The 13,344-nt window shown below is 43.6% G+C and overlaps 1 protein-coding gene across 2 annotated transcripts in view; it reads left to right on the top strand.

Moving 5' to 3' along the window:
- TBC1D8 (TBC1 domain family member 8) overlaps window positions 1-13,344 on the top strand; it is a 50,488-nt gene that overhangs the window by 27,840 nt on the left and 9,304 nt on the right. For both annotated transcript variants that reach the window (XM_075738235.1, XM_075738226.1), the window contains exons 6-11: window positions 4,634-4,841; window positions 6,020-6,214; window positions 7,342-7,524; window positions 7,963-8,113; window positions 9,031-9,245; window positions 10,087-10,204. In XM_075738235.1, coding sequence (XP_075594350.1) covers window positions 4,634-4,841; window positions 6,020-6,214; window positions 7,342-7,524; window positions 7,963-8,113; window positions 9,031-9,245; window positions 10,087-10,204 — 1,070 coding nt within the window. The remainder of the gene's footprint in view (window positions 1-4,633; window positions 4,842-6,019; window positions 6,215-7,341; window positions 7,525-7,962; window positions 8,114-9,030; window positions 9,246-10,086; window positions 10,205-13,344) is intronic.

Genomic DNA, 13,344 nt, shown 5'->3' with positions numbered 1-13,344 from the left:
CCAGGCTCTAACCACTCGGTTTCTTTTCTTCATGTCTAACTGTGAATTGCCAAAGAGGATGGCTCTGCTTTGTATGAAGGCAAAGAAGGTTTTTAACACTGATCTAAGCTGAATGGAAACTGTTCGAAGTATCTTGAATTGTAAATGTCACTTCAGTCCGCATTAATTCCTTCAGAGAGGGGATCCGAGAATGCTGTAAAGCTTCAGTAACAAGGAGGGTATGACTAGAAAGAACCTCCTTTTATTGCATCTGTGGGCAAAAAGCAGGGCTTGGGTTATCTCTGTGTGTCATTCATGACAGATGATTGCCTAACCTCTTTTTAAGGATTTCCAGTAATGGAAATACTAGGATCCATACCAGTACTTCACTGTCCTATCATTGAAAAGTCTTTCTGAAGTTTAATTTGAATCTTTCGTGCTGCTTTTTGAGTCTGTTACTTCTTGTCCTACCTGGTACTATTGAAGAGATCAGATGTTCTCTCTTTCTTTAGAGCAACCATTTGTCTATTTGGAGGTTGGTATGCATCTCCTGTCTCTTTTCTTCTTTAAACTGCACTGCCCTAGTTCATCCAGGTTTTTCTTATCGGTCCTGATTTTAGCCCTTCTGATCGCTCTCCTCTGGACATTTGTCACTTATCCCATGTGGCTGCAGGCGTGGGGTGGTGGGCTACAGGATTGCCCCCGACACCTCGCCGGTGCTGATCAGGGCAGGAGCAGTACGACCGTCTCTGCAGCAGCTCCGGGACTGCCGTGCCGCATCTTGATGGTCGTGCATTTGTGCAGCCCAGCGCGGTGCTCCTCTTCCTCCTGTGAGCGTGAGGCTGCTGGCTCAATGTTCAACTTGTGATCCCGTGTCACCCCTCGGTCTTCACTTCTTGCTGAATGGCTGCCGGTGGAGTTGGATCTCCATGCTGCATTTGTGCAGCTTATGATGTACAGCTGAAGATACTTGTAATGCTTTTTTCCCCACACCATCCCTTAAGTTTACGAATATCAGTCTGAATCTGATACCAGCCTCATGTTGTGTGCAAGTTTAATAACAACAATCTCTTGATCCATTGTGCACATTGCTGATGAAGACATTGAACAGAAGCTATCCAGGGGAGACCCCCAAGGAGGTCCTCTCGATACAGCCTTCCAGTTTTCCAAGGAGCCTTTGAGGACTGTTTTTTGGGGTACTCTTTTTCAACTGGCTTGGTACAACAGTTTTTAGCTTTGATCCAGTTTTATTAGTTCCATGTGAGGAAATATCAAGCCTTTCATAAATTTTGGCTAAAATATCCATTTCATCTCCTCATCTACAAGTCCAGTGTTCCTGCTGCGTAAGGGAATGATGTTCAGTTTACATGTGTCCTGACAAGTCCGTGTTGGCTCGTCTCAGATAACTTCTCCTGGCTTGCTTAGGAGAAGCCTTTCTTGCCACGCAAATTTAGCAGTTCTTCCAATAAACAAGACTTATATCATTGGGTGTGTTATTTCCAAAATCTGTAACTTTCTGGAGTCTGAATAGCAAGAAGAGTCTAGTAATCGGTCTCTAAAAGCAAGAGGTCAGCCAGTCTGTTTAGATTTTAGATAGGCAGCGAGTGACTCAGCAGAGCTAAAATCTTGCCAAGTTGACTTCTGTTAGATTTAAAGCAGAGAAAAACATTTGACAGTGAGGACATAATTTTAGGCATTTTGTTAGTTTTGTGCGTTATTTCCTTTAATTTAAAACTCTTGGAAGGTAACATAGGGGTCACACACAAGGAGCTATCGCAGTTCAGACTTGCCGTTCGCTTTGAAGTGCTGGAGTTGGAGGCAGTCCAGGATCCTGTAATGTGCAAGTTGGGAACTGCACTTGGAAAGAATTGCTGAGTTTTCTGAAAAGTAGGGAACAAGGCAATTGCATCTTCTCGCCTTTTATTCTTCTGATGCATGTGTAAACACTCGATAAACGTTATTTTTGTATAACGATAGCATTCTTTTTTTTTTTTTCCTTAGGTACAGCTCAGTACACTGCATTTGCTTAAAAATGAAACCACCATGGAAATTGTTAAGCTAGAGAAGAAAATTTCAAACAGATTGGGCAGCAGGTAGAAAGGTTCTGTTTCTGTTCAGCGTTGGAGGCATTGTGAAACTCAAAATGGAAGCTGTGGGACCTGGTGACAGGGGCCAGTTGCTGCATCTTTGCTGTATCATGTTGAAACAATTGTCTGTCTTGTTTTAGGAGCTAATTTCATTTCTGGGTTTTCTGGAGTTATAGGGTTTGAGTTTTTTTAACCAGCTCTAATTTTGTTTGGCTGTATTTATGAAGGGAAGTCATTGCTTTAAACCCTAGAATTTGCCTGCCTAACAGGAAATACTTTCATGGTGTGCCACTTTCTAATAAAACCTCTTATTTGAGCCCACAGTGGTAAGTGCTGACAGCATTTCATGCCCGTGTTACCATTTTTCGTTCCCTCCCGCCAGCGGGCTGGCCCCTGTTTCAGCACTTGTCTCTGGGGCAGCCCTGGCTGCGGTGCGGTCCCTGCGGTGGCCCTGTGTGACACCCCCCCCATCCTGAGTCACGGGGGACAGGCGGTTCCAGGGATGTTAGGGTTGGCAGCCTTCCCCCGGTACGGGGTGAGGGGGCTGGACGCAGTGCTTGGTGAATTTACTTAGTATCAGATACGGGAAATGTCGTTCTTCAGCTTAAAAACTTGTGGTTTCTTGCCTGAAAGACCCCTCACCCAGAGCCCACAGCCCCAAGAGATGCAGCAAAATCCTGGGGACTCAGAAACTGCAGATTTTGAAGCATTAGAAACAGTCATCTCTTAACTATCAGACAATCTCTGCCTCAACAGAGGTCCCACTCTTCTGTGTAACGCCTCTTTTCACATAAAGGTATAGAAATTTTCACGACCGAGTAGATCCAGGGAGGTTCTTACCTTCTCGGCACAATAGCAGGAGAGTGCAGCTCTACCCGGACCTGACTGCAGATGCTATCAGCAGCATTCATCTGTGCTGTGCAGAAATGGAAAATATTTTAGTGGTGAGTTAACTAGGAGGCATATCCTGATCCAGCTTTGTCACAATAGCAGATCGCTGTGGGCACTTATCAGAGTTGCTCTCGCTGTGGAATTTCAACCTTTTTGTCGTCCTTCACAAAGAGGGTTTTCCTTTGTTCTTTGTGAAAAAAACAGGAGATGATTTGTCTGTTTTCCTTCGATAATCTTATTAAGGAAGATAATGCTTGAGAAGGAAACAGCAGCCGAATGCTGGTCGAGCGCATTCTGTCTTTTCTGTTGGTCACAGATACGGATCCTCCCTTCTCAGGTCTCGGTTTGTTCTGGATTGTCTTCCTCCTTGTTTCACAAGGCTTTAGATCTCTCTATGGATTAAACTGAAATAAAAAAACCAAAACAAAACAATTGATTTACTTACTGAAGCAGAGGCATCATCTGTCTCAACTTATTTTTAAACAGCAGGGCTAGGGTAGGGGGAGGGTGTCTGCAGAAGAGGAGGATGAAGGAAGGAGCGGAGAGGGGATTTACAGCACCAAGGTACCACTCCCTGTAATGCTTCAACCCACGCTTTAAATTCTTTCACCAGAACAAAGTAAAGCTTTTTTTTTTTTCCCCCTTTTTTTTTTCCCTTTTTTTTTTTTCCCTTTTTTTTTTTTTCCTACGGTGAATCATGTTTGGAAAAATTTACTTGTAGTAAAGAAAATGATAGAATTTAAGCCCTAATGTTTCTGGAGCTGCTGGTGGTGAGCTAATTGCCATAGCCTGTTTATAATGTAATTGCATAGCTCTCTAAATTACTGCAGACTTCTTCATTAAAAAAGGACAAGAAAAAAATAAATCCCCAAAGCCAAGCCTGTATAACCATAGCTCAGTAATGAAAGCTTCATTTATTTAAACTTTTTCTCTCCACGTAAATGTGGATGGGTGGCTGGAAGGAAGCCAAGTCCAAACTGAATTTAGCTGGTGCCGTTACTCCCAACTGAGTCTGTAAGTGACCTGAAACTGTTTTGCATTTTGCAACTGTTCTGAGGGCTCTCAGAGGCTGATACCTCTGCAAGTCAAGGATGCCGTGATGTAAATGCCACCATCATTAACTCTTCTATTACTGACCACTTTGGAAGAACTCATCGAACAAATGCGTTAGTTTTGGGTGCAGATGCAAATCGCCGGGGTGATGTTGGTAATGCTACTGGGAAGGGAAACAAGGATCATAAAGCTAATCTCTGTTGCTCAATATATGTTCATCAGGTAAAAGATTTAGTTACCTCCTGGGCATTGAAGTCTGTAACTCTTTGAGGCTGGAAAGTGGTACAGCAGCCATAGAAAATGCATGGCTAAATAGTAATTTTTTAAAAAACCCAACAAACCAGCTGATTTAAATTAGTGTCCTTTTCTTTCCTATTCACTACAATAGTTGCTTTTGATCTTATTGTTAAACAAGCGAGTGTTGATGATGATGATGATGAATCTTTGTTGTATTTCAAAGTTGGTCTTTTATCGATCTGTTCGCATAGGCAGTGAAGATTGCTGTGCACGGTGCTTTTATTCTGTATCCCTCGCTCTTGGTGAGGCTAACAAGAAAATGAACCTTGCGCTGGATGTCCTGGCTTTCAGGGTCTTGTGATTCGCTCTTACTGCTTTCTCTTAAGGGATCTTGAAGCCAGAGCGCAGAATGAATTCTTTCGGGCCTTCTTCAGATTGCCCAGGAAGGAGAAGCTGCATGAAGTTGTAGACTGTTCTCTCTGGACGCCGTTTAGTCGCTGTCACACAGCGGGAAGGATGTATACTTCCGACAGTTATATCTGTTTTGCCAGCAAAGAAAATGGCTGCTGCAATGTTATCATCCCACTTAGAGAGGTAGAGTTGTTTGTTTGTTTCATTTTGGGTCCATGTCTGCCTTTTTCTGCCCTAAGCATCCACTGTCCCTTGACTTGTCTGCAGACTATCGTTTGATGAAAAAGAGTAGGATGTTTGTGCGTATTGTGCCTGCGGGATTGTTGTAAAGCTTGTTCTGGGACTCATTAGGACATGAGTTCCTAAAAATATGCATGGGTAATTCAACGTGATCGTCAAAGTGAAGTATGGACAGGTAATGCAGCAGGAGAGAGCACTGCAAAACCAGAGTCTGCTTGGTCCAAGACTCGGACAGCGCTCCTCTCCCAGCTCCACGAATGCCTACATCCAGCTGGATGTTGATGGAGATGTCAGCTTGGACTGTTCTAGCCGTATAAAAGCATCCTTGCCTGGGATCAACACTTACAAATGTTGAAGCTCTCCCTCCATAGAGAAACTCTAGCAAACTGTGGATACTTTGCAAACCTGTAGGGCAGAGAGAAAAAGGGGATGTTCTGGAGGCAGTGACGAGCTGTCACATTTCCATGAAATCAAGAGACTTATTTAAATGGAACAGAGGATGCATGGGAAGGTGGTGGGTGTAGAAGAGGAGAAGGAAGCTGTCAGCAAACACCTGCCTGATCTGCTGTGTTTACAAGGCTGTTATGATCTTTTAATTAAAGCTTTCCTTTCATCCTCAACTAATAACAGAGTAACATCAAAATATCCTAACTGTAGCAACTTATCTTCCACTGTTAGAGAAATAAAAAACAACACAAGAACAGTGTTATGTATGTGATAAGAAACAACAAAACAACTGTTTTCCCCTGTCCTCAGGAGCGTGAAAGTAAATTTCCTCCTCCATATCCCAGAATTTGACCAAGTTGATCCATTTCTAAATCTTGTTTTAATCATCAATCCCCTTTCTTATCTTTCCCCTCAGTCCAGTCTCTAGAAGTGGGTGACAAAGTCATTAAAAAAAAAAAAAAAAGGCAGCTGGAATACTTTTTCGTCCCTACTTTGAGATTCTAAAGAGACCATAAACTTTGGGTGGCGGGATGTGTCTGATCAAGGAAAGCCAATCTGAATAACCATGTTTAAAGCACGTGTGTAAATGAATGCTGGTTTTGTACATTTGAATATTTGAAGATGTTTCTGTGGATATAGTGCATAATGTGTTTTCTGTAATGTTTCTGGAAAAGGTAATCAGTATAGAGAAGATGGAGGACACAAGCCTTCTCCCTAATCCCATCATTGTTAGCATAAGGAGCAAGATGGCCTTTCAGTTCATTGAGCTGAAGGACCGGGATACTTTGGTGGAGAACCTGCTCCAGAGGCTAAAAGAAGTGAACTCCAGCAACCCGGTGCACTGTAACAACTTGCAAAATAAGAACCAGGTACTGAACTTCTGGGGTTTTTGGGATTATGAATTCCATGTGTTTATCCATTGGTCTGTCGTCCTGCCTTCCTCAGGGGGTTGATCTTGGGCCAGTGCTGTCTGATGACCTGCCTGATGGGATGGAGTACGCCCGCAGCATGGTTGTGATTGACACAATGTGGGGGAGCAGTGAATATGCTGGGGGATGGGGCTGCCCTTCACAGAGACCTCAGTGATCTGGAAGAATGGGCCGATGGAGACCTCATGAAGTTCAACAAAAGCAAATGCGAAGTCTGGCAGAGTAACCCCATGCAACTGGGACTGGGGTCTGGCTGGCTGGAGAGCAACCTTGTGGAAAAGTTGGGGGGTCATGGTGAGACCAGCAGGTCAAGGGATGTTACTGTTCCCTTTTATTCAGCTCTTCTGAGGATGATCAGGAGTACCGTGTCTGATTTTGACTCTACCCCACCACACAAGGAAAGCATTGACAAATTGAAGTCTAGTGGACGGCTACAAGATGACCAGGGGCTGGAGCACATGCTTTATGAGGAGAAGTTGAGGGAGCAGGGCTTGTTCAGCCTGTCTTCCACTAGCTAATGGGGAGTTACAGAGGAGATGGAACCGAACTGTCAGAGGTGCCAGCTAAAAGACAAATGGGAGCAGTCACAAGTTGCTGCAAGGGGAAATCCAATTAGATAAAAAGAAGGATCTCCCCTCAAGGGTGGGCAGAGCTGGACCGAGCTGCCCAGAGAGGGTGGACTCCCCTTCCTTGGAGCTACTCAACCCAGCTGTACACAGCCCCCACCAACCTGGTCTGAGGGGCCCTGCTTTGAGCAAGGGATGGAAAAAGGTGGTCCCCTCCAACTTAAATTATTCTCTGATTCAGTTTTTCAAATCCTAACCAAAGTAGAAGATTGTTTGGTACTTTGTCATCAAAGACACTAAGAATTTACTAACAACTTCTTTTTCTGACATACCAATGAATGATAATTCGAAGAAAGTCTCATGTAAGGCCTTTCCTCCTAAAAGGTGTGAAACGTTTTGATGCAAAAGACAAAGGCGAACCCAGCTCTGTGTCTTGAAGACAGTTGAGGACATAGTTCTTACCCTCCTCTCAGCAGCTGACGCTTTGATTCTGTGTTGCAGAACACTCCTGCCTTTGGATCCACGTGCGTGCTGAGGGACGGTGAGCCCGCATGTCCGGGAACAGAGGCTTCACAAAGCAAGGAGAGAAGCGAATGCGGAAGGGAGAGCAGTTACCTGCTCAATGCAGAAGCACTAAGGTCGGACTTTCATCAGTCGGGGATGGCGGGCCTTGATTTTGGAAAGGTATGTACCATTTGGGGGAAGTTGTAGGAGGTTGTTGGGGTTTGGGGTTTTTTTTTGGTTGGTTGGTTGGTTTGTTTTTAAAAGCTGGGGTGACATTCAAACAGATACTTATTTTTAGTAAAATGAACTCTGTATTGGCTGGAGAAGTTAGCTATGGGATAATGGCTTTTCTATTTCCTTGGAGTTTTTTCTTCTCCTTAACCCCCCATTTCTTTCTGGTGAATATTTATAATTTTTCTCCGTCTGATCAGTTCCGCTTGCCCCTGTGTGTGGAATTCCATATGCAAAATGGGGAAAGTTGTAGTCCTTAGAGCAGACTTCCCATATCCATTGGTAATGGAAATACCTCGCGGAATTTCTAATATGTAAAATGTTTCTGTTTACCAGTTCTTGTATGCACACGATTTGTTCTTTTAAAAGATACCTTCTTGTTCCTAGTCTAGGGAGCAAATCAAAGAGAGTCTGTGGGATGACCATTTTGTAGAATATGGCAGAACCGTGTGCATGTTCCGCACAGAGAAGATCAGAAAACTTGTTGCAATGGGAATCCCTGAATCCTTAAGAGGCAAACTCTGGCTGCTTTTCTCAGGTGAGCGCTCTTAGAAATGTTGGCTGTAGGCATCATCTGATTCTGAACGTGACAAAACATTTAGGCAGGAAATCTCCCAAGGGCAATTAAATGTTGTTTACCTGGAGTTTGTGATGGTGCTTGCAGAAGAGAAATGATCAGCTACTGAACTAATAAGTGCAAGGAAATATCTAGGTAGATCTGTAAAAAAATTATCTCTGGATAACATGACATGATGTGCAGAAGAATTGAAATAACATCTGCTTCATCTGTGTAATTTAAAATTAACGTCATGTTTTCATAAAATAATGTTCATCTTCAAGCAACAATTAGATTGTAGCACAAATATTGATTTAATCCTAGACAAATCAAATTATTGCAAAATAATGACATCTTAAAGTCAGCAGTCCTGCTCCTGTTTCTTGTTGAATGTTGGCCGGGGTGCCAACAATAGAAACTGGAGATGGAAAAAACAACTCGTTTCAGCCACAGATCTGGCAGAGCCAGAATATGCTTACAATATGATCTCACGTTTAGTCTTTAATCCAGTATATGACATGTTCAAACCTTTGTAAAAAGTATTCCTTCACGTGGAGTTTTTCCTCCTTGGAGGGTGTGAACAGCAGCTGAGTACATTTCTCCCAGTAAGACTTTCTGCTGGGGAAGTTTTCTGCTCAATGTCAATATTAACATGTTTTGAATTATGTTGCGTCATATAAGCTTTGCTAATATTTATTTTGTTTTCAAGACATGTATTCTGCTAGGACTTTATTTCTTATTTTTAGTGCAATCTGGAGATTGCACTAAATTCACAGACCTTGGGGGGGAAAAACCATCTTGCTTGTATTCTTTCGAGCAGTAATACCCACAACACTTAAGTGTAGCGTTAAGAGGTACTTAACATTTGCGTCTTCCTCCTCTCTCCCTGCTGCCGTCAGACGCTGTGACGGATCTCGCCTCGCATCCTGGTTACTACGTACATTTGGTGGAGGCGTCCATGGGGAAGTGCTGTATGGCAACGGAGGAGATCGAGCGTGACCTCCACCGCTCGCTGCCCGAGCACCCCGCCTTCCAGAGCGAGACGGGGATAGCCGCCCTGAGAAGGGTGCTCACGGCGTACGCACACAGGAACCCCAAAATAGGATACTGCCAGGTGAGAGACTCCCAGCGGGATAACGCTCGCTGCTTTTTTCCCCTCTTTCTGCTCTCTCAGTCTTGTCATTCTCTTGGGAGTATTTTTAATGGTGGTTTTGATGAATAATGTCTTTTTAGTTATGAAAAATACATGAGTTTAGATACTAAATGTCATTTACTGTGGAAAACAAGTGCATAGGCTGGTACTCTGGCTTAACAACAGTCTTCCCTCAGCATTTTGCAAACTGCATTTAGAGTTAAAGGAGAGGAAAAAAAATGTTTCTGATGCTTCTGTTTGTTCAAAAGTGCGTTTCTTACCCAATACTTGGAGACAGCGCAAAATAAACTGTCCTGCACCGATGAGATTCACGGAGAGCACAGGGACAGAGGTTTAATGAACTAAAGTTCTGCTACTTTCTACCAAAAGTGATGACAAATTATGAAGTACTTCACCCAGCTGGCCAGCTAAAATAATAACTTTACCTTCTGTGCAGCTCCCTGAATTCGGATTTAACATCAGACTGGTTCCAGATCCCTTATATTCTTTCAAAATACAAACACAGGGAGGTGGGGAAAGCAGTCCCAAAACATCTTGCCCCATCAGTAACCTACTTGGTACCTGGGCGAATCCAGTACTGTGCTTGTTTCCTATTGCTTTTAGGAAAAGCAGTATACATAAGCTTGAAAAAATTCTTGCAATTATATATTGACTGTCTATTACCTTTCTCTTGCTGTTTTTTTTTAGTTGTTTACATCATGTTAGGCTACTTTCCCTTCTTTAAAAACAGCCACAATTTAGCTTTTGTCAGTAGGATTTGCTGTCCCTAACAAATCCCATTTTCTTTTTTTGCCCTTGTAAGTCTATGAATATTTTGACCTCTGTGTTGCTGTTGTACGCCAAAGAGGAAGAAGCCTTTTGGCTGCTGGTTGCTGTGTGTGAGCGAATGCTGCCAGATTACTTCAACCACCGAGTGATAGGTGAGCTCGTGTCTCTCCTCTTGCTAACTGGGAAAGGGGCATCCGAAGGGCACTGGGATGAGTAAAATGCTTGAGGTCTTCTGAGGTCCAGACCCTTTGTGTGAGGTGGTCCATCGACTTGTGCGGTGTGCAGGGCCAGCAGCGGTGGCTGCTCAGTCTCCAGCTAAGGTTGGTTTTTGTTCGAAGGGTTTGAACTGCAAGAACTATAAATATAAGCTCAGCTTTACAGTTTGTCTTTTTCTGCCTGTTGGTCAAAAGGCGGTAGCACTTTTGCCTGTTAGGTAAAAATAGAAGAGCTTGCGTGTCTTGGTTAGGCGTGTTCAGTATTAGAGACTCGAGCTGTTTAAAATGGACCTAGGAAAGAGCTTGCCAGGGTAGGTATTTCTGATCTGACCTGGCTGCATTGCCTGGCTGCTGGACTAATACAGGCTTGCATCTAAACTGGCCCTTGGTAATGAGGGCTGTTACAAACCCCTCTGAGTGTGAGATGCAGCATTAAGAAGTAAGCCCAGTCCCTCTGCAGTGCGTGCCTTGTACTGCACGAGCTGTCTCCAGTTCTTTGCAATGCAGCTATTTTAAGACTGTTGTGCAAACGTCTGCCTAGTGCACAGAAAGAGAGGGGCTGAGCAGCTTGACGCAGTAATTGCAGGTATACTTACAAGAAAGAATATTTGTTCTTTGCAGTCACTTTACTTCTTCCTCTTACAGAAACGTTTGATAGCTTTTCCCTCTTTATTGCTAACCTTACTCTTTAGTTCCAGCGTCTGCCATTACACATCACTGTAGCAAAAGGAGAGGTCAGGGTCACTTGTGAGGAGGTAGGGCTAGGAGGAAATCCCTGGCAGCAGTGGTTCTGGGAGCTGGAAATGGTGCGGGCACTGGTGTACTGCCTAGGGAGCAGGAGGAGACACCTGAGAAGATTTCTCATCTTTTGTTTGGAGGATGAGATTGTCATATCTCCCTCCTGACACTGTGCCGCGGCAGTTACTGTCTCGTCACTGAACTGGCAGGTAAAGTGAGTTAAAGCAGAGTTATTCCAAAGTTAGCTGGATGCGTAGGATGTTTTGTGGTGCTTTGAATGCCATTGGTATTTTCAACTAGTGGATTGGGCACCGTAACTGTCCCACTTGTCAGAACTATGGTTCTGAAGAGATAGCCTTCTCACATCAGATGGCCATAAATAAGAAGGGTAAAGAAAGCAGATGAGAAAACAGACTGGGGTTACATGGTTTAACATGACGTTAAACTGCCATCTTGATGACTTGTTCCCATGTTTGTCTGTCTCCTTCCTTGATTAAAAAAGAAACACAGCTTTATATGTCCTCGTGCATTTCTAGATATCATCTGCCTAGGGCCTGTCTTGAGTTACTGATAACTTTGGTGCTTGATGGGTTATTGCCTGTAAGTAGCATTCTTCACGCCCAAATAAACTTCAGTGGGCCATATCACTGTTCTGAGTTGTACTTAATGTTGGGTTTCTGTCTTGCCCGTCATTTGCCATGGCTATAGCCTACATGGTTTGAGCGCTGGTAGTCTCAGTTATCCCATCTCTCTGTTTTGCTGTCCTCTGTACCCAAAGGAAAGAGTATGGTGACTGCAGAAGAGGTACTGCTGTGGCTCACTGCAGTGCAAACAGCCAGGGGCTTCAGCTCAGAAGTTCCCCTGCTCCCCCTGGTCAAATGGCAGCAGTGTAGTTTTGCAGCATGGTTGCTTCACTGAGCCGTTACTTCTGCAGCTTTGATTTACCCTAGACCTTAGCGTGGCCAAATCAGTGCTACTGATCTTCTCCACCCTGCCCCTCCACTGGTTCCTGTTGCTTGAGTTACTGTTCTTGGCTTCACATTTCAGTTGACCACCTTTTTTGATTTGCAACCAGCTCTTGTCTAAACTTCGTATTGTTTCTTCCTGCATAACACTTCCAAGACCCTACTTTTCCTCTCTGTCTGCACTGCCAACACTGTTGTCCAGATTTTGCTCTCTCTATAACTTCGGTGATCTCTGACCTTGGTACCCGTCACCGTGCTTTTCCTCTTCAGTGTCAGCCAGTAATCTCTACAGTCAAAACAGCTACTGGATTCATGACCTTGGTTATAACAGGCCTTCTTAGCTCTGTCTTCTCTTGGGTCTTTTCTTTATGACATTCAAAATCTTTTAGTTAGTTAGTTATAATTTTTGCTTCCAAAACTTAGGCAATTGAGTCCTAGTCAATCTTTTTATTTTTATCACGTGAGCACCTCCCTCCTTCAGCCTTGCCAGCTATGACTGCTCTGTCTTTTCACAGGCCTTTTCATCATTTCTCTGCTTGCAAATGGGAAAAGCCAGCAGGCAGGGCTGGCACCCGTTTCCTCCTCCTTCCCGAATTCCCTCCGTCCTTCTCCCTTTTGCAATGCATAGGAGAAATTATAAGCACATAGCTACAAGATAAGAAACAAGTTGTACTCAGGTCAAGAGTGGTGGCAAGGAGAATGCACATCCTACTCTCATGTTACCATGACTTTTCCATCCTGTCCCTAAAGCATCAGGCCTTCTTACCTCACTTTATCTGTTCAGACTGTCATCATCTATTATAATTCTTGAAACAGTGAAAAGCTCACTTAATGTCTCTGATTTGCCTTTTCAGTCTTGGAGATATCATTTAGTTTGTGTCTTGGGTCATCATTTTTTAAATGGATACCCTGGTATTTTCCTACCTGGTTATGGTTTCATACTGTAATACGTTAGAGGTTTAGTTGCTCAGATAGCATGGTTTCTGGGAGCCTAATGAAAAGTCGCTTTGAATACACCTGCCTGACTTTTGTCTACAGTGTCAACACTTGATTATAACATGAATCTTCTGCAAAAGATCTGGGCAGCATCGCACATTCCTTTTCAACCTCTGCTTTTGCCAGTCTCTCCCGTGCTGCCTCTTAGCCCAGAATGATGTTTTTATATGTCTGCCTATCTGTCGCTGGCTTCCTTCAAATAGCCCTAAAACCAGCTCTGGTTTTTTGGTCCATGTTAACTATGGCTATTGAATTGTGTTAAGTTTGTTAAAAAAAACCCACCAGAAACCTGCTCTCTGTTGAGTAACCCCAGTCTGCTTTCTCTACCCTTCTTATTCATGACCATTTGATGTGAGAAGGCTATCTCTTGAAAGCACT

The sequence above is a fragment of the Balearica regulorum genome, chromosome 1 (genome assembly GCF_011004875.1).
Source record: "Balearica regulorum gibbericeps isolate bBalReg1 chromosome 1, bBalReg1.pri, whole genome shotgun sequence".
Lineage (NCBI taxonomy): Eukaryota > Metazoa > Chordata > Aves > Gruiformes > Gruidae > Balearica > Balearica regulorum.
Note: the sequence above shows the minus strand (reverse complement) of the source record. Positions and strands in the feature narration are given on the sequence as shown.